The following is a 20,000-nucleotide window of genomic DNA, read 5'->3' as shown; positions in this document are numbered from 1 at the left end:
TCATTAGATCTGGAGAGTTAGACCTCATCAGTAAAGCTATTTCTTCCAGTGGTGAAGATTGTACAACATCCATAAAACTTGTAATGGAGGTGGCAAAAACACAATAAGAATGATGTTCTTGACTAAGAAAAATCAGAATTTGCATCATGTTAAATAAAGAAGAGTATTAATAACCAATGCTCCTTATGGAATTTGCATGCTGTTCAATTTTGCCAATAGAAAATATAGTGTAATAAAATTTTCCAGATTGTATTAATATGCAATTATAAAGGATTAAACAAACAAACAAAAATAGACATATAGGCATATATCCCTAAACATATGCATTTAAATACATATAAATACAATTTTTACAATAATAATTCCCACACTTGATGTAGATATTCAGTTATATTGAAATAAATTGACAAGATTACAAGTGTCAATGAAAATGAATGGAATTTAGGAGAACATAAAAGTTCCCTTCAAGTATGTGAATAAAAGTTAAAGAGGAAGTGGGATTATGCCTATTTTGTTTGGTCTTAGAGAACAGGACTTGTAGCAATGAGAGAAAGTTACAAAGAGGTAAAATTAGGCTTGATCTAAGAATAAGGTAATGCCCCCATTGTTATATGGACATTTTGGTTGCAAAAAAAAAAAACACTGATGAAATCAGATTGACAAGAAATACACCTCCATCCCTCATATCTCAGCAGACAAATGTAGAAAAAGGGAGAGGTTAGCCCAATTTCAGGATTGAATTCATAACTATCATTTATATAGTGTTTTAGTGTTTTTACTTATTAATTTATAAATGCTAATTCAATTAATCTTCATAATCCTATGTGATAGTTACCATCTATCTATCTGTCTATCTGTCTGTCTGTCTGTCTTATATGTCAAGCTAGCTAGCTAGGTATCTCAGTTGTTAGTCCCAAATACAATAGCTAGTGAAAGCAATAATTGTTTTGTTTTCTTTCTGTCTCTTGAATACTTTGGGCACATCACAGTATTCAGCACATAAGGCCCAATTTAAATATTTGTTAAATTGAAAAGAATTGAATTTTTTTGTTTTCTTTCAAAATAACTTGAGCAACACTACATGAACTTAGAGATGAAAAAACAGTTCACAGAAAAAGAAATGTTTAGCTTAGAGAAAAGAAAATTTGAGATAATGGCAACCTTCAAATATTTGAAAAGACTGTCACACAGAAGAGAACCTAGACACTTCCTACTTGGCCCCTTAGGGCAGAACCAAGAAAATGGTAGGAATTGTAAAAAAAAAAAAGTAGATATCCATCTATTGTGAGGAAAATTTTCAACCAATAATCACTATATAAATATAATAATCTGGTCTGGAAATAATAGAATCTCCTTCACTAATCCCCTTAATGCAAGGCTAGATTATCACTTGTTAAGGATATTGCAGAAGGCAACTCAGAAATTTTGTGATTTTTTGTATTTGTGTGTATCACACATACATGCAAACATCTATAAACTTAAAATGATACATACCAGAATACAGAGAAGATTTACATTTTTGGGAAGTGAATTCAAGAACTTCCCACTTGATAAAAATTGCTGGGATAATGGAAAAACAGTTTTGCAGAAACTAGGCATAGACCAACATTCACACCATATAGCAAAATAAGGCTAAAATCAGTAAATGATTTAGACATAAAGGTTGATATAAGTAAATTAGGGGAACAAGGAAAAATATATCTGTCTCAGTTCTATGGATAACATAAGGGTTTATGACAAAAGAAGAAAGAGAGAAAATCATAGAATGAAAAATGGATACTTTTGATTACATGAAATTTAAAAATTTTACATAATAAAACATATGTAGCCAAAAGAACAGAAGCAGGAAACTGGATGGGAAAGATGGAGGAGTTATAGCAAGTTTCTCTATTAAAGGGTTCATTTCTCAAGTATATAGGAAACTGAATCAAATTTGTAAAAAATAAAAGTCATTCCTCAATTAATAAAATGTCAAAGGGTATAAATAGGCAGTTTTTAGAAGAAATCCAAGCTATCAATAGTCATATGAACAATGATCTAAATCACAATGGTTAGAGAAATGCAAATTAAAACAACTCTTTCACATCCACTTCACACCTGTTAGATTAGCTAACATGATAGAAAAAGGAAAATCATAAATACTAGAGGAAATGTGAAGACCTCAATGTTGTGTCAACTAGGTGGTTGAGTGGATAGAGTGCTGGGCCTAAAATCAGAAGACTTATCTTTAAAAGTTCAAATCTGGCCTTAGACACTTAGTGGCTATGTGAGCCTGGGCAAGTCACTTAATCTTGTTTGCCTCACTTCCGTACCTCTAGAATGGGGTGGAGAAGGAAATGACAAACCATTCCAGTATCTTTCTGAGGAAAACCCCAAATAGGGTGTAAAAGAATCAAACCCAACTGAAGCTGAACAACAACAACATCTATATATACAAAAATATTTATAGTAGAACTTTTTGTGATGACAAATAATCAGAAATGGAGGGGATACCCATCAATTGGGGATTGGCTGAACAAGTTGTAGTATTATGATTTTAATGGAATTTTACTGTGTTATAAAAAATGATAAGCAGGATAGTTTCCAAAAAACCTGGGAAAAAAAAAATATATATATATATATATGAACTGATGCAAAGTGAGGTTAGCAGAACCAAGAGAACAATGTACATAGTCACAGCAATATTGTAATAACGATCAAGTGTGGAAGACGTAGGTACTCTGATCAAAATAATGATCCATGACAATTCCAAGAGATCCAAAATGAAAAATGTGATCAACCCCCAAAGAGATGACTGTAGACGAACTCTACATTCAAATTGAAATATGCTTTTTTTCGTTTTTTATATTTCTTACTTTTCTTAATTTGTATTGTTTTTGTTGTGTTGTTGTATTTGTTTTTTTACACAAAATACAGAAGTGTGTTTTTTTTAAATAACTGAATTCAAGACGAATTGTTCAGAAAAGGAATTTCAATGAAAGTGAAATGGACAGCAAGAAAAAAGTAAAAAGGAAGGAAGGAAAGACAGAACAAAAGAATGAAGGAACAAAGGAACAAAGGGATGAAGGAAGGAATTGTCACACTATCATTATGCCTTTGGCCAAATAATGTAATGTTTGTCAGAGTGTGAACTGATGAAAGCCAAATCTTGTCCTCAAGTGTATGTTTGGAGTTTGTTGAAGTTTTTAAAGAGCAGATTTTGACATAGCAAAAGAAATTATAACTTCTATTCTATGGCAATACAATGGTGCTGAGGAAAAGATGTGTTTTATCTAAAACTTCCCAGCTGTCATCCCATATTACTGCAAATATAACTTTCACCTTATAGTTAAAAGTAAATTCAGAAAAGGATAAGTAACTTCTGGTCAATGTAAATGAAAATATGCATGAGATGGATTTAATGAGGCAAAAATAAATCTGTGAAATGTTGATTATTGAATTTCCAAGAACAGATTTCCTTAGATCCAAAATTAGCATATGTGTCACTTGATGCAATTGTTACTATAGAAATGTTTTTTGTTTATTAAATAGAAAAAAACTAATAGTTATACAAAGATGCTGCAGGGTAAATGGGATGTGTGCAAATTGCATTTCCTTGGATTTCCTTAATATCACCTACTGTTCTTTCATAGCACCCAAATCCAAATTCCAAATTCTCTCTCATTCTGGCTTGCTCAATATTTGCAAGTATATTTATGGGCAATGTGATATCCTGCATAGAGAGCCAAACTTCAAGTCAGGAAAACCTTTGTTCAAATCTACCATCTGGTATATAGTGTCTTGGTGAATCTGGACAGGTCACATAATATTTTAATGCCACAGACAACTCTCTAAGATCATAAATTGCAGAGCAGCTATTTTTCTGTATTAGGGAAGGAAGAAAGGAAGGAAGGAAAGAAGGAAGGAAGGAAGGAAGGAAGGAAGGAAGGAAGTAAGGAAGGAAGGAAGGAAGGAAGGAAGGAAGGAAGGAAAGGAAGGGAGGAAAAGAAGAGAAAGAAGGAAGTTTTGCCTATACTAAAAAAACCATAGATCTAGTAGAGTTCAGTTTATGTATCTGTATATCTATTCACTCATCCAAATATTCAGATAATTTTGTATATAGTTTTATTCATTTAGAAGGATTTTTTTCCTTATTTTATTTTCACCAAAGAAAAGAGGATAAAAAGAAAAGGGAGGAAGTTGAGGGAAATGAAAGGGGAGTAGAAGGAGAAACAGCGTAAAGGTGGTATGGTAAGAGAACTAGGAAGAAGTTGTTTTGATGATAGTGGTGGCACAAAGGGCACTTCAAGAATTCAAAGGTCAAGGATACTAGGAATTTCTTCAATTTCACATAAAAAGAGTATCTATTTCACTCTTTTTTTTTTATCGTAGTTCAAGTTTCCACATCACAGCATAATATGGGAATCCTAAATATGGTCAGAATAAATGGAGATGAGATTTTTCTCATGGAACTTCCTTCTTCCAATGAAGGCAAATGTTAGACTTCAACAAAAAAAAAAATTTTCATTGTGAATGTTAAGGGAAAAGTTCTACTCTGATATAAACAATTTCATAGGAGTTAAAATAGACCTTTTAGAATTTCATTAACTTTATCATTTATTTAGTTAGTTTGCAGATGAAACCAGACTGAAGATGAGGTGAATGAAGATAATTTTGCAAGCTAAGGTTAGAATTCAAAAAAACCTTGGAGAAGTTTTTAATAATCATACAGTAAGAAACACAAATATTAGTAGGTATGGTGGATGACATAATAATGGCAGTAATAGACAATTGATAAATGGGGAAAAAGTAATAAAAAAATTGATTTTTCCTAATTGAAAAGAAAGATAAAAATGCTTTTTAAAGAAAAGTTCTGTCAGTGATCTTTTTTAAAAAGAAAAAAAGACATTGTAGTAAATTGATGGGTTTTTCTCATTCATGAGTTAAAATGTTTGATTAAAATGTTTTTGGAGATACATATACTTTTCATAATGTCATCAACTTTGAACTCTTTTGAATACACACATGGTAATGTTTAAAGGTTAAGAAACCACTACTGAGATATGCTGCTATTCTAAAATTAGTCAGAATTTCATATTCCTCAGATCTGAATAAGTTTTGAGACCTCTGAGAGCAGCCAGGGCTATTTGAAGCTAATGGCTGGATTCCTTGGGTCCTTAAAGATTAAGTACTCTTTTTATATAAGTCAACAATTCATTCAAAAAAAAAGGGGGGGGGAATTGTCACTATGTTTTCCACACTTGTCTGTTGGTTCTAGCTATTAGTTAACAGAGCAAGTTGGGGAGATTTCAGGCCAGAGGAGGGATGAGGCCTTGAATATGATAGGTAGGGGGATTTGCAAAAGAATATCAGGAATGGGTTGCAGGACAAAGACAGATGACCAGTTTTGTCTTAACAGGAATAAAACCTCTATTTTAAAAGAAACATATTAGATATCTTCAACAATAATTAGTGATTTTATTATTTGGAGGTGACTTCCTCCACCATATACATTTTAAACATTTTTTTTCAACTGTATATACATGATCAGTGTAAAAGTTTCTTTTATGGGAATCTGCTCTGAATTACCATGACATGTCTGATGAATGGATATTATAATGCCTTCCCATGGTCTCTTGACTAGCCCTAAGATTTCATGAGTTGGGGTTATGAAATAGTAGTTTACAGCCCTAGTGTTCTGAAAATGTTTATTCTGTTTACAGAAGAACCCAATTCTCAAAATACTGCTTTCCCCTTGTGAGGATCAGGGATATTTTATATGTAAAGAACTTATCATTCAATAGGAGAAAAGTCTCCTCTTGCTTTCATCTTCATTTTCCTATGTACCATTCTTTTCCTCAAAAAAAAAAAAAAAAAGTTAAAATTATATTACATAGAGTTATAAAAAAAAAATTATGTTTGTAAGAAAAGAAATAAATGAACCTCGAAGGATGCCTTTGGCAACAATTGGGAGGGTTGTCAATTTCTTCAGCCAGGTAATATCCTTCCAATTAATTGATGAATCAATTGCATTAGCTGTGTACTCTGCAAGGCCACTGTTGTCTCCATAACCCTCCTCAGAAGAAAAGGCCAAATCATTGGTTTGAAAATTTTTCATCCTAAAATAGAAACATAAAAGAATTTAAAGAATGAGTTTAAATTGTTACAGATAAGAATCCCTCTATACACAATCATTCTTTGAATGAAGTGAAAAGTAATCTTCCTCCTGCATGGAGTTATTAAATTTGTTCTGTTATGGTACATTCTGCAAAACAGGATCAGATCTAACCATTTGGACTTCTTATTTGAGTTCTATCAAAATCTTACAACTACCATTTTAGACTGCATCTACACACAAAACAAAAGTTGTTTTTGGAAAGGAGAAAGTAGAGACAAATATGTACAACAGACAAATCGAATCGATCAAATTATCTTTAAAGTAATCAATTAACTTTATTGATGGTTTCTTTTCAAAGCTTGTTTGTCTGTGTAGACAAAGTTTTTGAATCATTTTTAGGTGAAACATCTTTATTACTGAAAAACATATTGTGGTGGTAGATGACCAATAAATCTAATCTCTCTCTCCCACCAACCTTCTCAACTATTATGGAGCCTCTATTAAGGTTAGAACTATAGTAAGATGGCCCAGTATTACACAACTATCTCAGTTCACCAACCTACTTTGTACAACCTAGATATATTTCTCAGTAGTTATTATGGAAAAGTCTGATAGTAAAGCAGACACATATTCTGCCTTGTCTTATCTTCTCACTCCTTCCCCCATGGAAAAAAAATTATGTCTCATATCTGTTAAGCTTCACATCTTTTTTTGTTGGTGAACTTTCAAATACCCTTATGTCCAGTTAAATTGTATCTCATCAAGTAAATCCTTTATGTTATGAAAATTTCATACAGTAAACATGAGATGAGTACTGCCTTTGTACCAAACAATATGCTAAATGCTGTAGATGATACAAAGGCAAATGTATGGTATCTAAAGGACAGGAAATTATAATAGTTCTAGAAAAATTACGCTAACTAACTGTTGAGACAATGATGACAAAGTTTCCCTGGTAGAAATTTCCTATTCAGTATTGTAATTTCATGTACATAGGCAATCACTGAAAATCACAAAAGAATCCCACATTCACATGAACCAATACAAAAAGTTATCATTCAATTCATCACCTTCTAATAAAGCTTCTTAGATGGTGTGCTTAAAATATTTGTTTTGATCAGAAGACTTATTAGTATTATATATTATCATACAGTCACAAAATTCTGTGATTGTATTAAAATTGAGTTTTTTGAGTAGTGCAATGTGGTGGACAAAAATTAAAATGTGATCTAAGCCTGCATCAAGAGAATCATAATATCCACAACTAGTGAAATATAGTCTTGCTATAATCTAAAGTCATTTCCAGAGGAAGAATATTGATAAACTGGAAATCTTCCAGAAGAGTGCCATCAGAATCATCCCATATGAGGAATGGTTTAAGAAACGAAATATGTAGCTCAGAAAAGAGAATTCAATCATGGGAGTTAAGGTAGAAGTGGAGAAGGGAATGACATATTGGACATTAGTTCTCTTTAACCTCGTTAAGCATATGAAGAGTTGTTATATGAAAGATCAATTATTTTCATTTTTCACAGAGTTAGTGGTCAGAATGAGGTACAATATGTCAAATTTGCAAGGAGATATTTTTAGGATTGATATAAGGAAAGCTTACTAATAAGGAATAATCCTAGGAAACTGGGATACCTCTGGAGTCAATGTATCTCCCACCTCCCACCTCTGTTGGAGGTCTTCAAGCAAAATCTGGATGACTACTCCTCAGGAATGTTGCAGAAAGAATTCTTGGCCAGGTACTGATGAACTAAATAACCTTAGGAATATCTTTCATTTCTTAGATTCGGTGGTGAATAAATGGATCTTTATTGTTGTATTCGATATGTGATTTTTCAAAAGTAATAATGGACATGTAAGTTGACATTTCTTTACAAGAGAAGAAGAAGAAAGGGAAGAAGGGGGAAGTGGAAGAGAAGGGGGAAGAAAAAAAGGAAGAGAAAGGGAAAGACAGGGAGGATGGATAGGGAAAGAAGGAAATGAAGAGGAAAGTAAGAAGTGGAGGAAAGGAAGAAGGAGAGAGAAGGGAGAAGAGGGGAAGGAGGAGGAGGAAGAGAAGAAAGAAGGAGAGGAGGAAGAGGGGAGAAGAAAAAGAAAAGAAAACCCCTTATCAATCTAGTTTCAATCATGACCAAAAGAAAGCAAAAAAAAATCTGTATGTATACTTCTCTTTCTTTACAAGCTCTAGGTTTTCAGCTTTAGGTTTGTGGGAGGGTTTGATGGGGAGGGGGTAATCAAGGAGAGGGGATGGATAGGAAAAAACAGAAACATGGATAAAATTATATAAATAACTGTTGTTTTTCTTGGACTGTGAAATAGAAATCAACACTTGAATGAATGTTGCCTTACAGAAATTTCTGTGCACAATGGGACCTTGTTGTTACTCTCAAACTTTGTTCAAAGTCTTAAGCCAAGAACAAGCTTTCAGATATCTTTTATAGAGATCCATGATGGAGCGTTTTTTTCTGATGGTTCTGCAAAAAGTCTCCTGGATGCCATTTTATTTGAATTATGGCATACATAAAGAACAGAAGAAATTGCAATTTTCAAGTATTTCATTTCATTAGGAAGGAAAGGACAAATATTAAAATAAATGACAGTTTGGAGGGATCAGATTGCTCACAAAAGTCTGAAGCTTCAGATCACATAGATCCTGTTCAAAAGCACAAAAGTAATAAGCTCTTTGGCAATATAATCCTCAGTATTGCTAAGTCTGGTCTGAAAAAGTATTATTTCCTCCAAATGCAATGTTCACCCTGTCCTCCCAAAGACATTGCTTAATATTAAATAAGTTAGTTAAAGAATAAGTACATGATAACAATAATAGTGATAATGGTAATTATGGGTGAGGTTTGTTTTTGGGTTTTTTTTTTTTTGCATGGATCTGACATATCAGGGTAAGATTATCTTCATGAAAAAGCTCTCTCCATTAATGTATGTCTATAACTATTCTGCCATTTATATCCTGAGAATGTTGTTAGGAGGCCCTAAGAGGTAAATGTTTTACTTAGAGACATACTGACAATATACATCAAAGAATTTGAACCTGAGTTTTCCCAACCCCAAGACCTGTTCCTTATCAACTACATTATGTTGCCTTTCAATAATAAATATTTATGATGAATGAATGAATAAATGACTAAAAACATTTATGAAGTACTTACTACTATGTGCCCAGCACTGTGCTAATAACTAGGGATAAACATGAAAATACAAGTAATTCTAGCTCTCAAGGAGCTCTGTAGGGGAAGTCATCCTCTCACAGGAAGTGGTAGTCAGGGAAGGATGTTTTGATTTAGAAATTTACAGGAATAGTGAGTGGAGTAAATTGACACACCCTTTCCAGAAGTGGTAATATTGATTCAATTACTATCTTTACAACAAATGAAGTGAGGAAAGGGGGATAGAGAAAGTATCAAGGAGATGGGTATGGTGAGTATTTGGGTGGAATAACTGATCATCTATTGACTATTGACAGACAGCATACTTAGTATAAAGAAATTTTGAAACAGTTTAGACATTGGTTCAAGTCTTAACTTTTATACATACTAGCCATGGGAAATCCACGTACTCTCTTGTGGCTCAAGACAAATTTTCTAAGAATAAATTAGAGATAAGTTGTGATCTGCATCAGTGAAATTAATTTCAAATAGGGAATCTGATGAAATTACAAATACCTCCATAGCACACACACAAAAAAGAGCATTAAAGTCAATATAAAGCATTACTAAAAATGATTGCACAGAAAGAGATAAAGCAAAAATCATATAGGAGAGGTACAGAAAGAAACTGGTCTTAAGTCTATTGGTAAAGATAACAGTCACAACTTTATCTGTGCCAACTCTCCTTGGTTTGTCTTCACTTCATCTTTTTCCAGGGTCAACATCATACTAAACTTAGAGCCACTCTACAGTAAACACATATTTACAGAATAATTGGCAAAACATAAAGATACAATTTCAGGCCATCCCACTTAGTATATCATTATATTGTTGTTCACTTCTGATCATGACACCATTTAGGGTTTTCCTACTATAGAAACAAATCATTTGCCATTTCCTTCTCCAACACATTTTTACAGATGAGGAACTGAGATAGAGTTAAGTTACTTGCCCAGGATCACAGAGCTAATAAGTGTCAGAGGCTAGATTTGAACTCAGGAATATGAGTTTTCCTGACTAGGCTTAGTACTTTATTCATAGTGTCACTCAGCTGCTTACTTAATATATTATTATAGGCCAATGTTAAAACTTAGATGTGTCATTTTTCTCTTTGTCTTATCCTACATAGGGACACAAATCTGACTTTTCATCTTCTTTAACCTTTCTGATGTTGATCTCACAGCACAATCTTAACCCTGGATCTCTCAGACCTTGGACAATTCCACAGGATGTAGAGAAAGGAAAGAGCTCTTGCCTAGAAGCCTGAGGAATCAATTGGTTGAGCTGATTTAATTCTTCTCTCTTCCAAAAGTAGTTAAAACCCCTACTCTCCAACTTCTTTGCCTTAGAAACACATTCCAATTCCAATTTCCACGTGCATATTGCATACGCATTCTACAGATCAACATTAAAGAGAATCTCAAATGCTGTGAACCCTGCCACCCCACCCAGGTGCCAATTTTGGGGTTTCTCTTCCTCTAACATGTGAGGTGGGGAGGTGGGGTGGAATGTAAGCAGTAAAGCCTGGAAGAAACCAGCTTTTTACAGACTCTTTCGTTCTCTTCTGGATTTCCTGTCTCCCCTGCCTGCCAAACCTCACATTTGAAAAGCCAGGCTTCACCCCCTGTGAATAAGGTCAGTAGCAGAAATAAGACAGATTTCATATCAGGTTGTAACGAATGTGCTCTTTGGGTGTATGTAACTTCAACGGAAGCCTGTGCCTCCCATTAGTAGAGTGAACTCTGCCTGTGAGTGCTGGATGTGGTATGATGAGTAGCTAACCAGAAGGAGCTGGCCCTCCACGTCAGCCTGTAACAAACAGAGCTAGTGTTCCTTTCACGGGCCAGGGCGAAGGCGTCTACGGGGTGTTTCCTGTATTCCCTGTAACCTGGATGTGTTACTAATTATTCGGTCATCTTCAGATGGGAGATATGACAAGCTGTGGTGCCTTAGGTACTCTGGTAAAAAACCTGAAAATAAAAGGGGGCTTTGTCTCTTAGCTCTTCACGTCATCTGGGCATGAGCCCAAGAACAAAGTGAAAGGACAGAGAACTAAGTCTTCCAACTGCTCAGAAAGTGACCCTACAAAGATGAAAGGGAGCAAGAGTTGCAGTCCAAACGTTTGATAAATACGTTGTAATCTCTCTTTCTCTGTCTCTTTCTGCCTCTGTCTCTTTCTCTCTGTGTTTCTGTTTTTCTTTCTGTCTCTGTCTCTCTTTCTCTCTCTCTCTGTCTCCATCTCATTCTCTCTCTGTCTCTGTCTCTCTCTGACTCTATCTCTCTATATCTCTCTGTATCTCTTTCTCTTCCTCCTTTCCCTCTCTCTGTTCCTCTCCCCTCCTCCCTGTCCATCTTTATGTTTTTGTCTTGCTTTGTCTCTCTTTCTTCCTCTCTCTCTCTGTCTCTGTATATATCTGTATACACACATATATTATGTATTTTATATGTGTATATAATATAAATAACTATACAGCAGAGGCAGAATGGCATAAAAAATGCACTACTACTTAGAGACATCAAAGAATTTGAGCTCAAGTCAGATTCAGATTCAAATCAATGATGATGACAATGATAGCCAATATTTATATAATATATATAACATAATAGTATTTTACATATTTTATATTATTTGTGTATAACATATATTATATATTATCATAATGTTATAATATTATATCATATTATAATATATTATGCTAAGCACTTTTCAATTATTGTCTCATTTAATTTTCACAACAATCCTGGAAGGTACAAGCTATTATTATAAAGTAAATAGAGTTCTGTGATTTGACCAAGGTTACACAAGTGTGGGAAGATAGATTTGAACTCAGGTCTTCTGACTCCAGGTCTAGCATTCTTTCCACTGTATCACAGAGCTCTCCCATATACATATATGTCCATATATGTGTGTGTATAAATAAAAGAAATATGCTATATTAGATAGCATACTATGTTTGTGCAATGGATAGAGTTCTAGATTCATATTTAAGAAGACCTGCATACTTATCCTACCTCTTATACTTAACTAGATGGACAAGTGCCTTAACCTCAGGTTATCCTAGGCAGTTCCCTAGGTCTTATCCCTTATAGAAGGTCATAGATGGCAAAAGGGAATTCCCAAACATGAAATTCCCATTTGAATCACAGATTCTGTGACAACATATCCTTCTAATGTATGCATCAATCCACATACACTTATGCTTATGCTAACACAGCAACAAAGAAATGTGTAAGATGTCAAGCAATAAATAAATATAAAGTATTATTACTACCAAGAGACATTATGTTCTATTGTTATTATTATATTATATACATCATATTATATTGCAGCATATTTACACAATGCTTTATGGGCTTACAAAACATTACACATATGTTACTATATAATATGATATTAAATTTAACATAAATTTAAGCATAAAAAACACATAATAACTTTCCCACTTTCAAGTGTCCTTGAAGCCATAAGAATATCTTTACTCATTCCTTGCCCTATCATATAAAGATGGTGAGTGTTCATTGGTTCCCTGCCTTAAAAGTCTCCCTTTTCCAATTCAATGTCCACTGAGCTACCAAATTAATTTTCCTAAAGCACAAATCTGACAATCTCACAATCTTCTTCAATAAATTCTAGCAGTTCCTTATGTTCTCAAGACTCAAATCCTCTATTTGACATTTAAAGTCCTTGACAACCAACTGAACCTACTTTTCCAGTTTTATTGACCAAAACTCACCCCCATGAAAAATGAGATCCAGCCAAACTGACTTTCTTGCTGACTTTCAGCTGTTGCTTCCATGCATTTATTATGGCTGGCTATCTTGGTTTTTAATATATTCTCTTCTTAACTCCCTTGCTCAAAATTACTATTTTCCTTCCTGATTCAGCTTAAATACCACCTTCTATGCAAAATGTTTTCTAAGGTTTCCAACTCTTTGTGCCAAACCTGAAAATTACTATAACAGGGATGTACAAGTAAATATTTAACAACTGACTTTCTAAAAAACTTCCCAATATATTTTTAGAATTAATCTGAATTAACATATTCTCCATTATTTTCTAAAGTCTAAATAACAAAACAAAAAAACAATAAAGCACCAATTCATAGTCTTAACAAATTTCCAAGATATAAATATTCATACTGAAATTTTAACAATTGGCTTTTATGAACCGAGTAAAAGCTAATAAAAAGCTATATTAGGAAGACTAAAGTTCAAATCCTGTCTCTGACATAATGACTGTGGGACCTTGTCCCTCTTGAAGGCAATTTGGCATTATGTTTAGTAAGTGATAGTCTTCATACTTTTTAACCTAAACATACATCTAGTACACATATACCCCAAGGAAGTCAAAAAGGAGGGAGGATTCCCATACCAACCATCATAATATTTATAGTAGCATTTTATTTTTTGTTGTAGCAAAGAATTGGAAACAAAGTTAATGTTCTTTGACTAGCGAATAAAACAAATTCTGATACTTGTATATAATGAAAGCAGAAAGGTACCTGAGATGTGGTGGTAACTGGAATCTGTTGCGTACATCATCAAAGCGATTGCCCAGATAAGGGGTGTCTACAGTCAGAAATATTCCCTTGTAGCCATTCCTCTCAGCCCTCTTCACAAGCTGCTCAGTGACTTCCCGGTCTTTATAGATGTACAGCTGCATCCAACGAGTGCCATCAGGGGCAGCTTGGGCAACTTCTTCAATGGAAGAGGTAGCCCAGGTGCTTAGCATCATTCCTGTTCCCACAGAATGGCATGCTGAGGAAGAAGATGAAAGGTCAAAATGGCCAAGATCTTGGGACCCAAGTTTTGATGTTCCCAGTTAAAAGGTTAAAAAATATATCATTTAGATAAAGATTAAGTTCTCTAATTAGAGAGCAAGAAAACATCCATTTTACTAATAATAGTAGAAAACATCAAATATATCAATTCATAAGCTTTCAACATGAAAGGCAAACAAAAATTGGGCTGAGGTTAAATGGAGAATAAAACAGAAGAGCTGGAAAGGACACCAAAAATCATCTAACAGAAGTCCTTCATTTTGTGGATGAGGAAACTGAAAACCAAGGCAGTCAAATGACATCACAGTCACATAGAGGGTCGATATGAATCTTGTTCCTTTGATTCCAGAGCCTACACTATGCAGTTTTTCAGTACATGGTTGCTAGATACTATACACAAAGCAAAACTGTAAGTAATACTTGGGTGCATAAAGAGTTATAATCTTAGGATTCAAAAAGCATGATATTTTCCTATCCCTATCCCTATCTATTGATCACTACTTCCCCAAGTTCATGAAAGGAATCAAATGAAAAAATGCATGTATTTACACTTCTCTACTGCCCTTATTCCAGCATCTAAGTGGTCCAGTGGATAAAGTACTGGAGTCAAAAGGGTCTGAGTTCAAATCTGGGTACAGATACTTAGTAGTGGTATGACCCTGAGCAACTGACTTACTCTTACTTGCCTCAGTTTCCTCATCTGTAACATGAGATAGAGAAGGAAACAAACCACTTCAGTATTTCTTCCAAGAAAACCCCATATAGGATCTCTACAAATCAGACATGATTAAACAACAAGAACAATATGCTTTTCATGTTCCATGTTGAACTGGATTGACTTTAAAGTCCTCTGAAAGACTCTTTATAGAAAGTTCTGCAGAGACTTACATCAACTAATTCTAAGTGAAGTGAGTAGAATCAAGAGAACATTGTACACAGCAACAATAAGATTATGCAATGATCAATTCTGATGGATGTGACTCTTTGTGATTCAGGCCAGTTCCAATGGTCTTGTGATGGAGAGAGTCATCTGCTCCTAAGAGAGAGGACTATATAGATGCAATGTGTATCACCACATAGTATTTTAACTTTTTGTTATTGTTTACTTGGTTTTTATTTTATTTCTCATTTTTTCCCTTTTTATCTGATTTTTCCCATGCAGCATAATAATTGTAGAAATATGTATAGAAGAATTGTACATGTTTAACATATTGTATCTAAGGAAAGGGGTAGGGGGAAGAGAGGGAGAAAAGATTTGGAACACAAGGTTTTGCCAAAGTGAATGTTGAAAACTATGTATGTATGCATATATTTTTAGAATAAAAAGCTTTTTTTAAAAAAGAAAGGCAAAAAGGCCCAAAAATGCTAGTCAAGAAAAGTTATGTTATACAATGAAAATGTGCTAAGTCACAAGGCCTGAATTTGAATCCACTCTTAGCTACATGACCCCCAGCAAATCAGATAATTTCTTTTTATAATTTTCTTTGTAAATTTCTTAATGTAAATGATGTTTTAAAACACTGCTGGCATTTTCTAATAACCTTCCTCCAACAAAACTCTCCCTTTTAAGGAAGTAAGTTATACTTTTTAAAGTATAAACTCCAAATATTAACACATGGACCATTGACCATATCTGACAATATAATTTCCTTTATAGTATAAGAAATGATTCCCTCCTTTCTCTGATACTAAATATTTCCTCTTATGACTAAAGAAAAAAAGTTAAGCAAGATCATTCAATACAAGAACCATTTCTATCCTTACTTGCTCTTCTTCTCCCTTGAAGTCCACGCAACCTCATGTACAAAGAGGAGAAAATGTTCAATGATCTGTCCTTTGGAATGAATATTATTCATTTCATGTTACCTAAGTTCAGTTACCTTTTTGTATTATTTTTATTTGCATTTTTGTATACTTGCATTGTATATATTTTATATTTTATTTCCACTTACCCTACTCTTTATTAATTCATTTAAGCCTTTCCACATTTTTCTAAATTCCTTATAGCAATTGTTTCAAATGGTACAATGATATTAAATTATGTCAAAATGGCATGAATCATTTAGACATTTCTGCTAATCAATAGGTACTTGCTTCCTTTGTAGTTTATTGCTACCACAAAAGTGTTGCTATTAATATTTTGGCAAATATGAGATTTTTTAAAAAATTTATTTCTTTAGAATACGTGTTCAGTAGCAGGATTGTTAGATCAAATAAACAATTTAATAATTTTTTCACATAATTTCAAATTATTTTCCAGACACCTTGTCAAATTCATGGTTCTTCCAACAGTTTATTAGTGTACCTGTCTTCTCATAGCCCCTCCAACAGTATTTCAGTATTATTATCCTTACCAATTTGACAGACATAAAATAAAATCTCAGACTTATTTTAATGTTCATTTTCTTTATTGTTAGAGATTTGTAGAACTTGTCCATGTATTTGATTATAGTTTTCATTTTTCCTTTTGAAAACTATCCATATTATTTAAGTCACTTATCTACTGGGGATCTTGATGTTTATATTTGTACCATTTTCCTAGATAATATGTAAATTAGGCTGTTATCATATTTTTGTTGTGAAGATTTCCCACAAACACACATACTACCATGCCTCATTCTAGCTAAATTAACTTTTGCATTATATTTAATCAAAATTGTCTATATTGGTTTTTATGAACTCTTCTATACCTGGTTTGGTCAAAAATTCTTTTTCTGCTGTAGCTTTGAAGGTATTTTCTTCTACTCCCATTTTCAAATCACTTACTTGCTCTATGTCTCAGCTTCCCAATCTATAGAATTTAGCATCTATAAAGTAATAACACCTGAAACTACTACCTCTAAGGGTTGCTATAAAGAAAACACTTTTTAAACCTTGAATATGAATTCTTAGCATTATTATTATTTATTCAAAACTAAAACTGAAATACTAATACAAATTACCTTTTCTATTATAAAATATATCATTTCTCCTTTCTCTCTCAAATGTACTCATTTTAACTTATAAACCAGACTCTGGACTCTTAAAAATATATAAATTAGAATTTTTAAAACAAAAAAAAAGAATTTTATAAATCATATGTTCTGGTCTTTCCATTTTATGATTCAGAAATTAAGACGGGGCAAAAGCAAACAAACAAACTAAAAAAAAAAAAAAAAAAAACTAGTATTGTCTTTGTCATTGGCATACCACCTACCATTTGAAATATTCATTTGCTGGTTCTGAGAAGGAACATTGACACATATAGCTTTTCTTCAATATAGTAAAATTCAGTATTTAGCAGCTGAAAAGAATCACACTGTTAAGCTATGTTTTAATTCTTCCTTATAAATATTACTTTTTGATAATTACTAACATCACTTTAGAAATTTTATGATTCGTTAGCTCCTTTTACTAACAGGATGTAATTTTCCAGACCTGACCTTCAGGTGACACTCTCAAGTAAAGTAGGTTAAGCTGGCATTTTCTACCATCACTATTCTGCTCCCCCAACTCTCTCTCTACTATATTTCAAAAATTCAATCCCCCCTGCTTTCTTAGAGAGGATGTTTCTCTAGTAGCTCACTCCCCTTCTAGAGCATGGCTTTCATTTCAAACTCTTTGGGTATTGTCTTCTAGAGAAAAGAAAATGGCTGCTTTTTCACCCAGTGAACATTAGTTTTACCTAGCCCCAAAATAGGACTCCATATTGCTTCCTCGTCATTTCCAAACAATGATGAGTGGTTGGATACATATCCTTCTTGATTTGAGATTCTCCTTTGCTTTTATTTGTATCTCCAGAGCTTAACCCAGTGTCTGGCACCTAATAAATGCTTAAAATGACTTGGCAAATCTTCACAAATGGTTTAGACACATAGTTGTATTTCTGGAGCTTGACAAGATTTTTCTGTACATCATAACAATAAAAATGTTTATTTTCAATGCAACAATATTTAAGGAAAGTAGGAAAAAACCTAATAAGGATTAAATGTTTAAGGTCATCATTGAGCTTACAAATCCTGATCTATCTTTGGTTTTTTGTTTCTTGTTGTTGTTGGGGGGTGGTACTTAATTCAATTAGCATTTATCAGGTACCAACTCAGTACAGGTTGCTGTGTTAGGTGCTGCAGGACACAGAAAAGTTACACAATAGATATACTAAGTAAATACAGAAAAATCCATTCAGGGTAGTAGTCAGACAACAAGCAATTTAGTATGTGCCAGAAACTGTATTAAGCCTTGATGATACATAGAAAGTCAAAGTCTCTGCCTTCAGTGAGTTTACATTCTAATCAGGAGATAACAGACAAAAAATTATGAAGTGCAAATGGAAGGCAATCTCAGAAAAGCATGTTATATGTGTACAGAGGTGAGGCATGAGAGTGGGAAAAAGACATACCAATAAAAGGCCTCTGGCAGAAGGTGGGATTTGAAAATAAGAGTTATAGGAAAATAGAGAAATAGAAACAAGGGTAGGTACAAGCTCCCAAGAATAATCTTACCAGCAAGGGAATAGTTCCCACAACCCATGATATGTTTTTCTATACACCAGGTTTACACCTGGCTGCATGAGCTAGGAAAGGGTTATTCTGGGACCCTCTGGGGCAATAGTGTTTGAAATAGCACTTCTTAGGGCTATGCATAAGGATATCTGGGTCTCACCTCCCTGGAAGCTTGTGATAATCATGGTCTTTGTCAAATCTGAGATTGCCAGTGGATGGTGGAAATCCAGACAACATAAACCTCTCCAGTAAAAAAGAAGAAAGAAGAAGAAGAAGAAAAAGAAGAAGAAGAAAGAAGGGAGGGAGAGAGGGAGGGAAGGAGGGAGAGAAGAAGGAAGGAAGGAAAGAAGGAAGGAAGGAAAAGAAGAAAAGAAGGAAGAGGGGGAGGAGGAGGAAGAGAAGAAAAATATGAAGGCAGAAAACAGTTTGTGGAAAGAAGAGAAGTCTTCTACTTCTCATTTTTTAGGTGTTTTTATTACTAAAGAAGTAATTGTGTCATTTTTAATGGGATTTGATATTTTTATTAGCATGTTGTGATTGCTCACTCATTTTTCATCCTGTCTGATTCTGTGACTCTGGACTTTCTTGGCAAAGATAATTTCCTTTCCCATTTGTTAGCACAAATAGGTGTTATTTTGAGGTCTGGGCATGTATACATAATTAATAATAATTTTATAGCATTTTACATATATCACCTCTTTTGATCCTCACAACAACCCCATGAGGAAAGTACTATTATTGTCCTCATTTTACACATGCAGAAACTGAGACAGATAGGATAAATCACTTGCCCAAAGTCACAGCTTCTGAGGAAGTATATGAACTCAGGTTTTCATTCTAGTCACTGTGCAGCCTGGTTACTTTTCGTTCGACATCTCAAATTTGTCCTTCACACTCCTGTCAACTTTATCATTTTTAATGCACTAATCTAATCACATCATTTTGCCCCCACCCACTGGTGCTTTTTAAATACATATATGTAAATGGATATATATTGTTTGCTTACTGTTTTCCCTATTAGAATGTAAATTCCTTGAGAACAGGGACTATATTTTGGCATGCATACAAATATACAGATAAACATATGTATGATCTATAGTAGATTATATAAAAACTCTTTATATAATGTGTGTTTGTGTGTATAAGTATGTGCTCGCACATGTGTCTTCATGAATATTATACAATATGAATGGAATGGATTCCCCTATTTCTCCTGCTGAAAATCCCTTCCTTCTTTCAAGAACCAAATTAGGTTACTACAGGAAGAGTTCCCAGATCTCTCCAAGTAGAAACAACCCTTTGCCCTCAAATTTCTCATCCTTTATTCTTTGACTTCTCTTAAGCACTTATCATATTCAATTTATTTTATAAATAAAATAGAAGTACATAGGAGACAAATGAAGGGATGTAAAAATAAAAGACATTGATAAAACTAGTAGTTTTTTTTTAAATTACAATTATTAGTATAAGG

At 33.6% G+C, this 20,000-nt stretch overlaps 1 protein-coding gene across 1 annotated transcript in view; it reads right to left on the bottom strand.

The window, feature by feature from the left end:
* HAO1 (hydroxyacid oxidase 1) overlaps positions 1-20,000 on the bottom strand; it is a 64,800-nt gene that overhangs the window by 10,835 nt on the left and 33,965 nt on the right. Inside the window, exons 3-4 of the mRNA XM_051975944.1 lie at positions 13,770-14,025; positions 5,923-6,098 (exon numbers count right to left, since the gene is read on the bottom strand). Coding sequence (XP_051831904.1) covers positions 5,923-6,098; positions 13,770-14,025 — 432 coding nt within the window. The remainder of the gene's footprint in view (positions 1-5,922; positions 6,099-13,769; positions 14,026-20,000) is intronic.

Source organism: Antechinus flavipes, chromosome 2, assembly GCF_016432865.1.
Source record: "Antechinus flavipes isolate AdamAnt ecotype Samford, QLD, Australia chromosome 2, AdamAnt_v2, whole genome shotgun sequence".
Taxonomy (NCBI): domain Eukaryota; kingdom Metazoa; phylum Chordata; class Mammalia; order Dasyuromorphia; family Dasyuridae; genus Antechinus; species Antechinus flavipes.
Note: the sequence above shows the minus strand (reverse complement) of the source record. Positions and strands in the feature narration are given on the sequence as shown.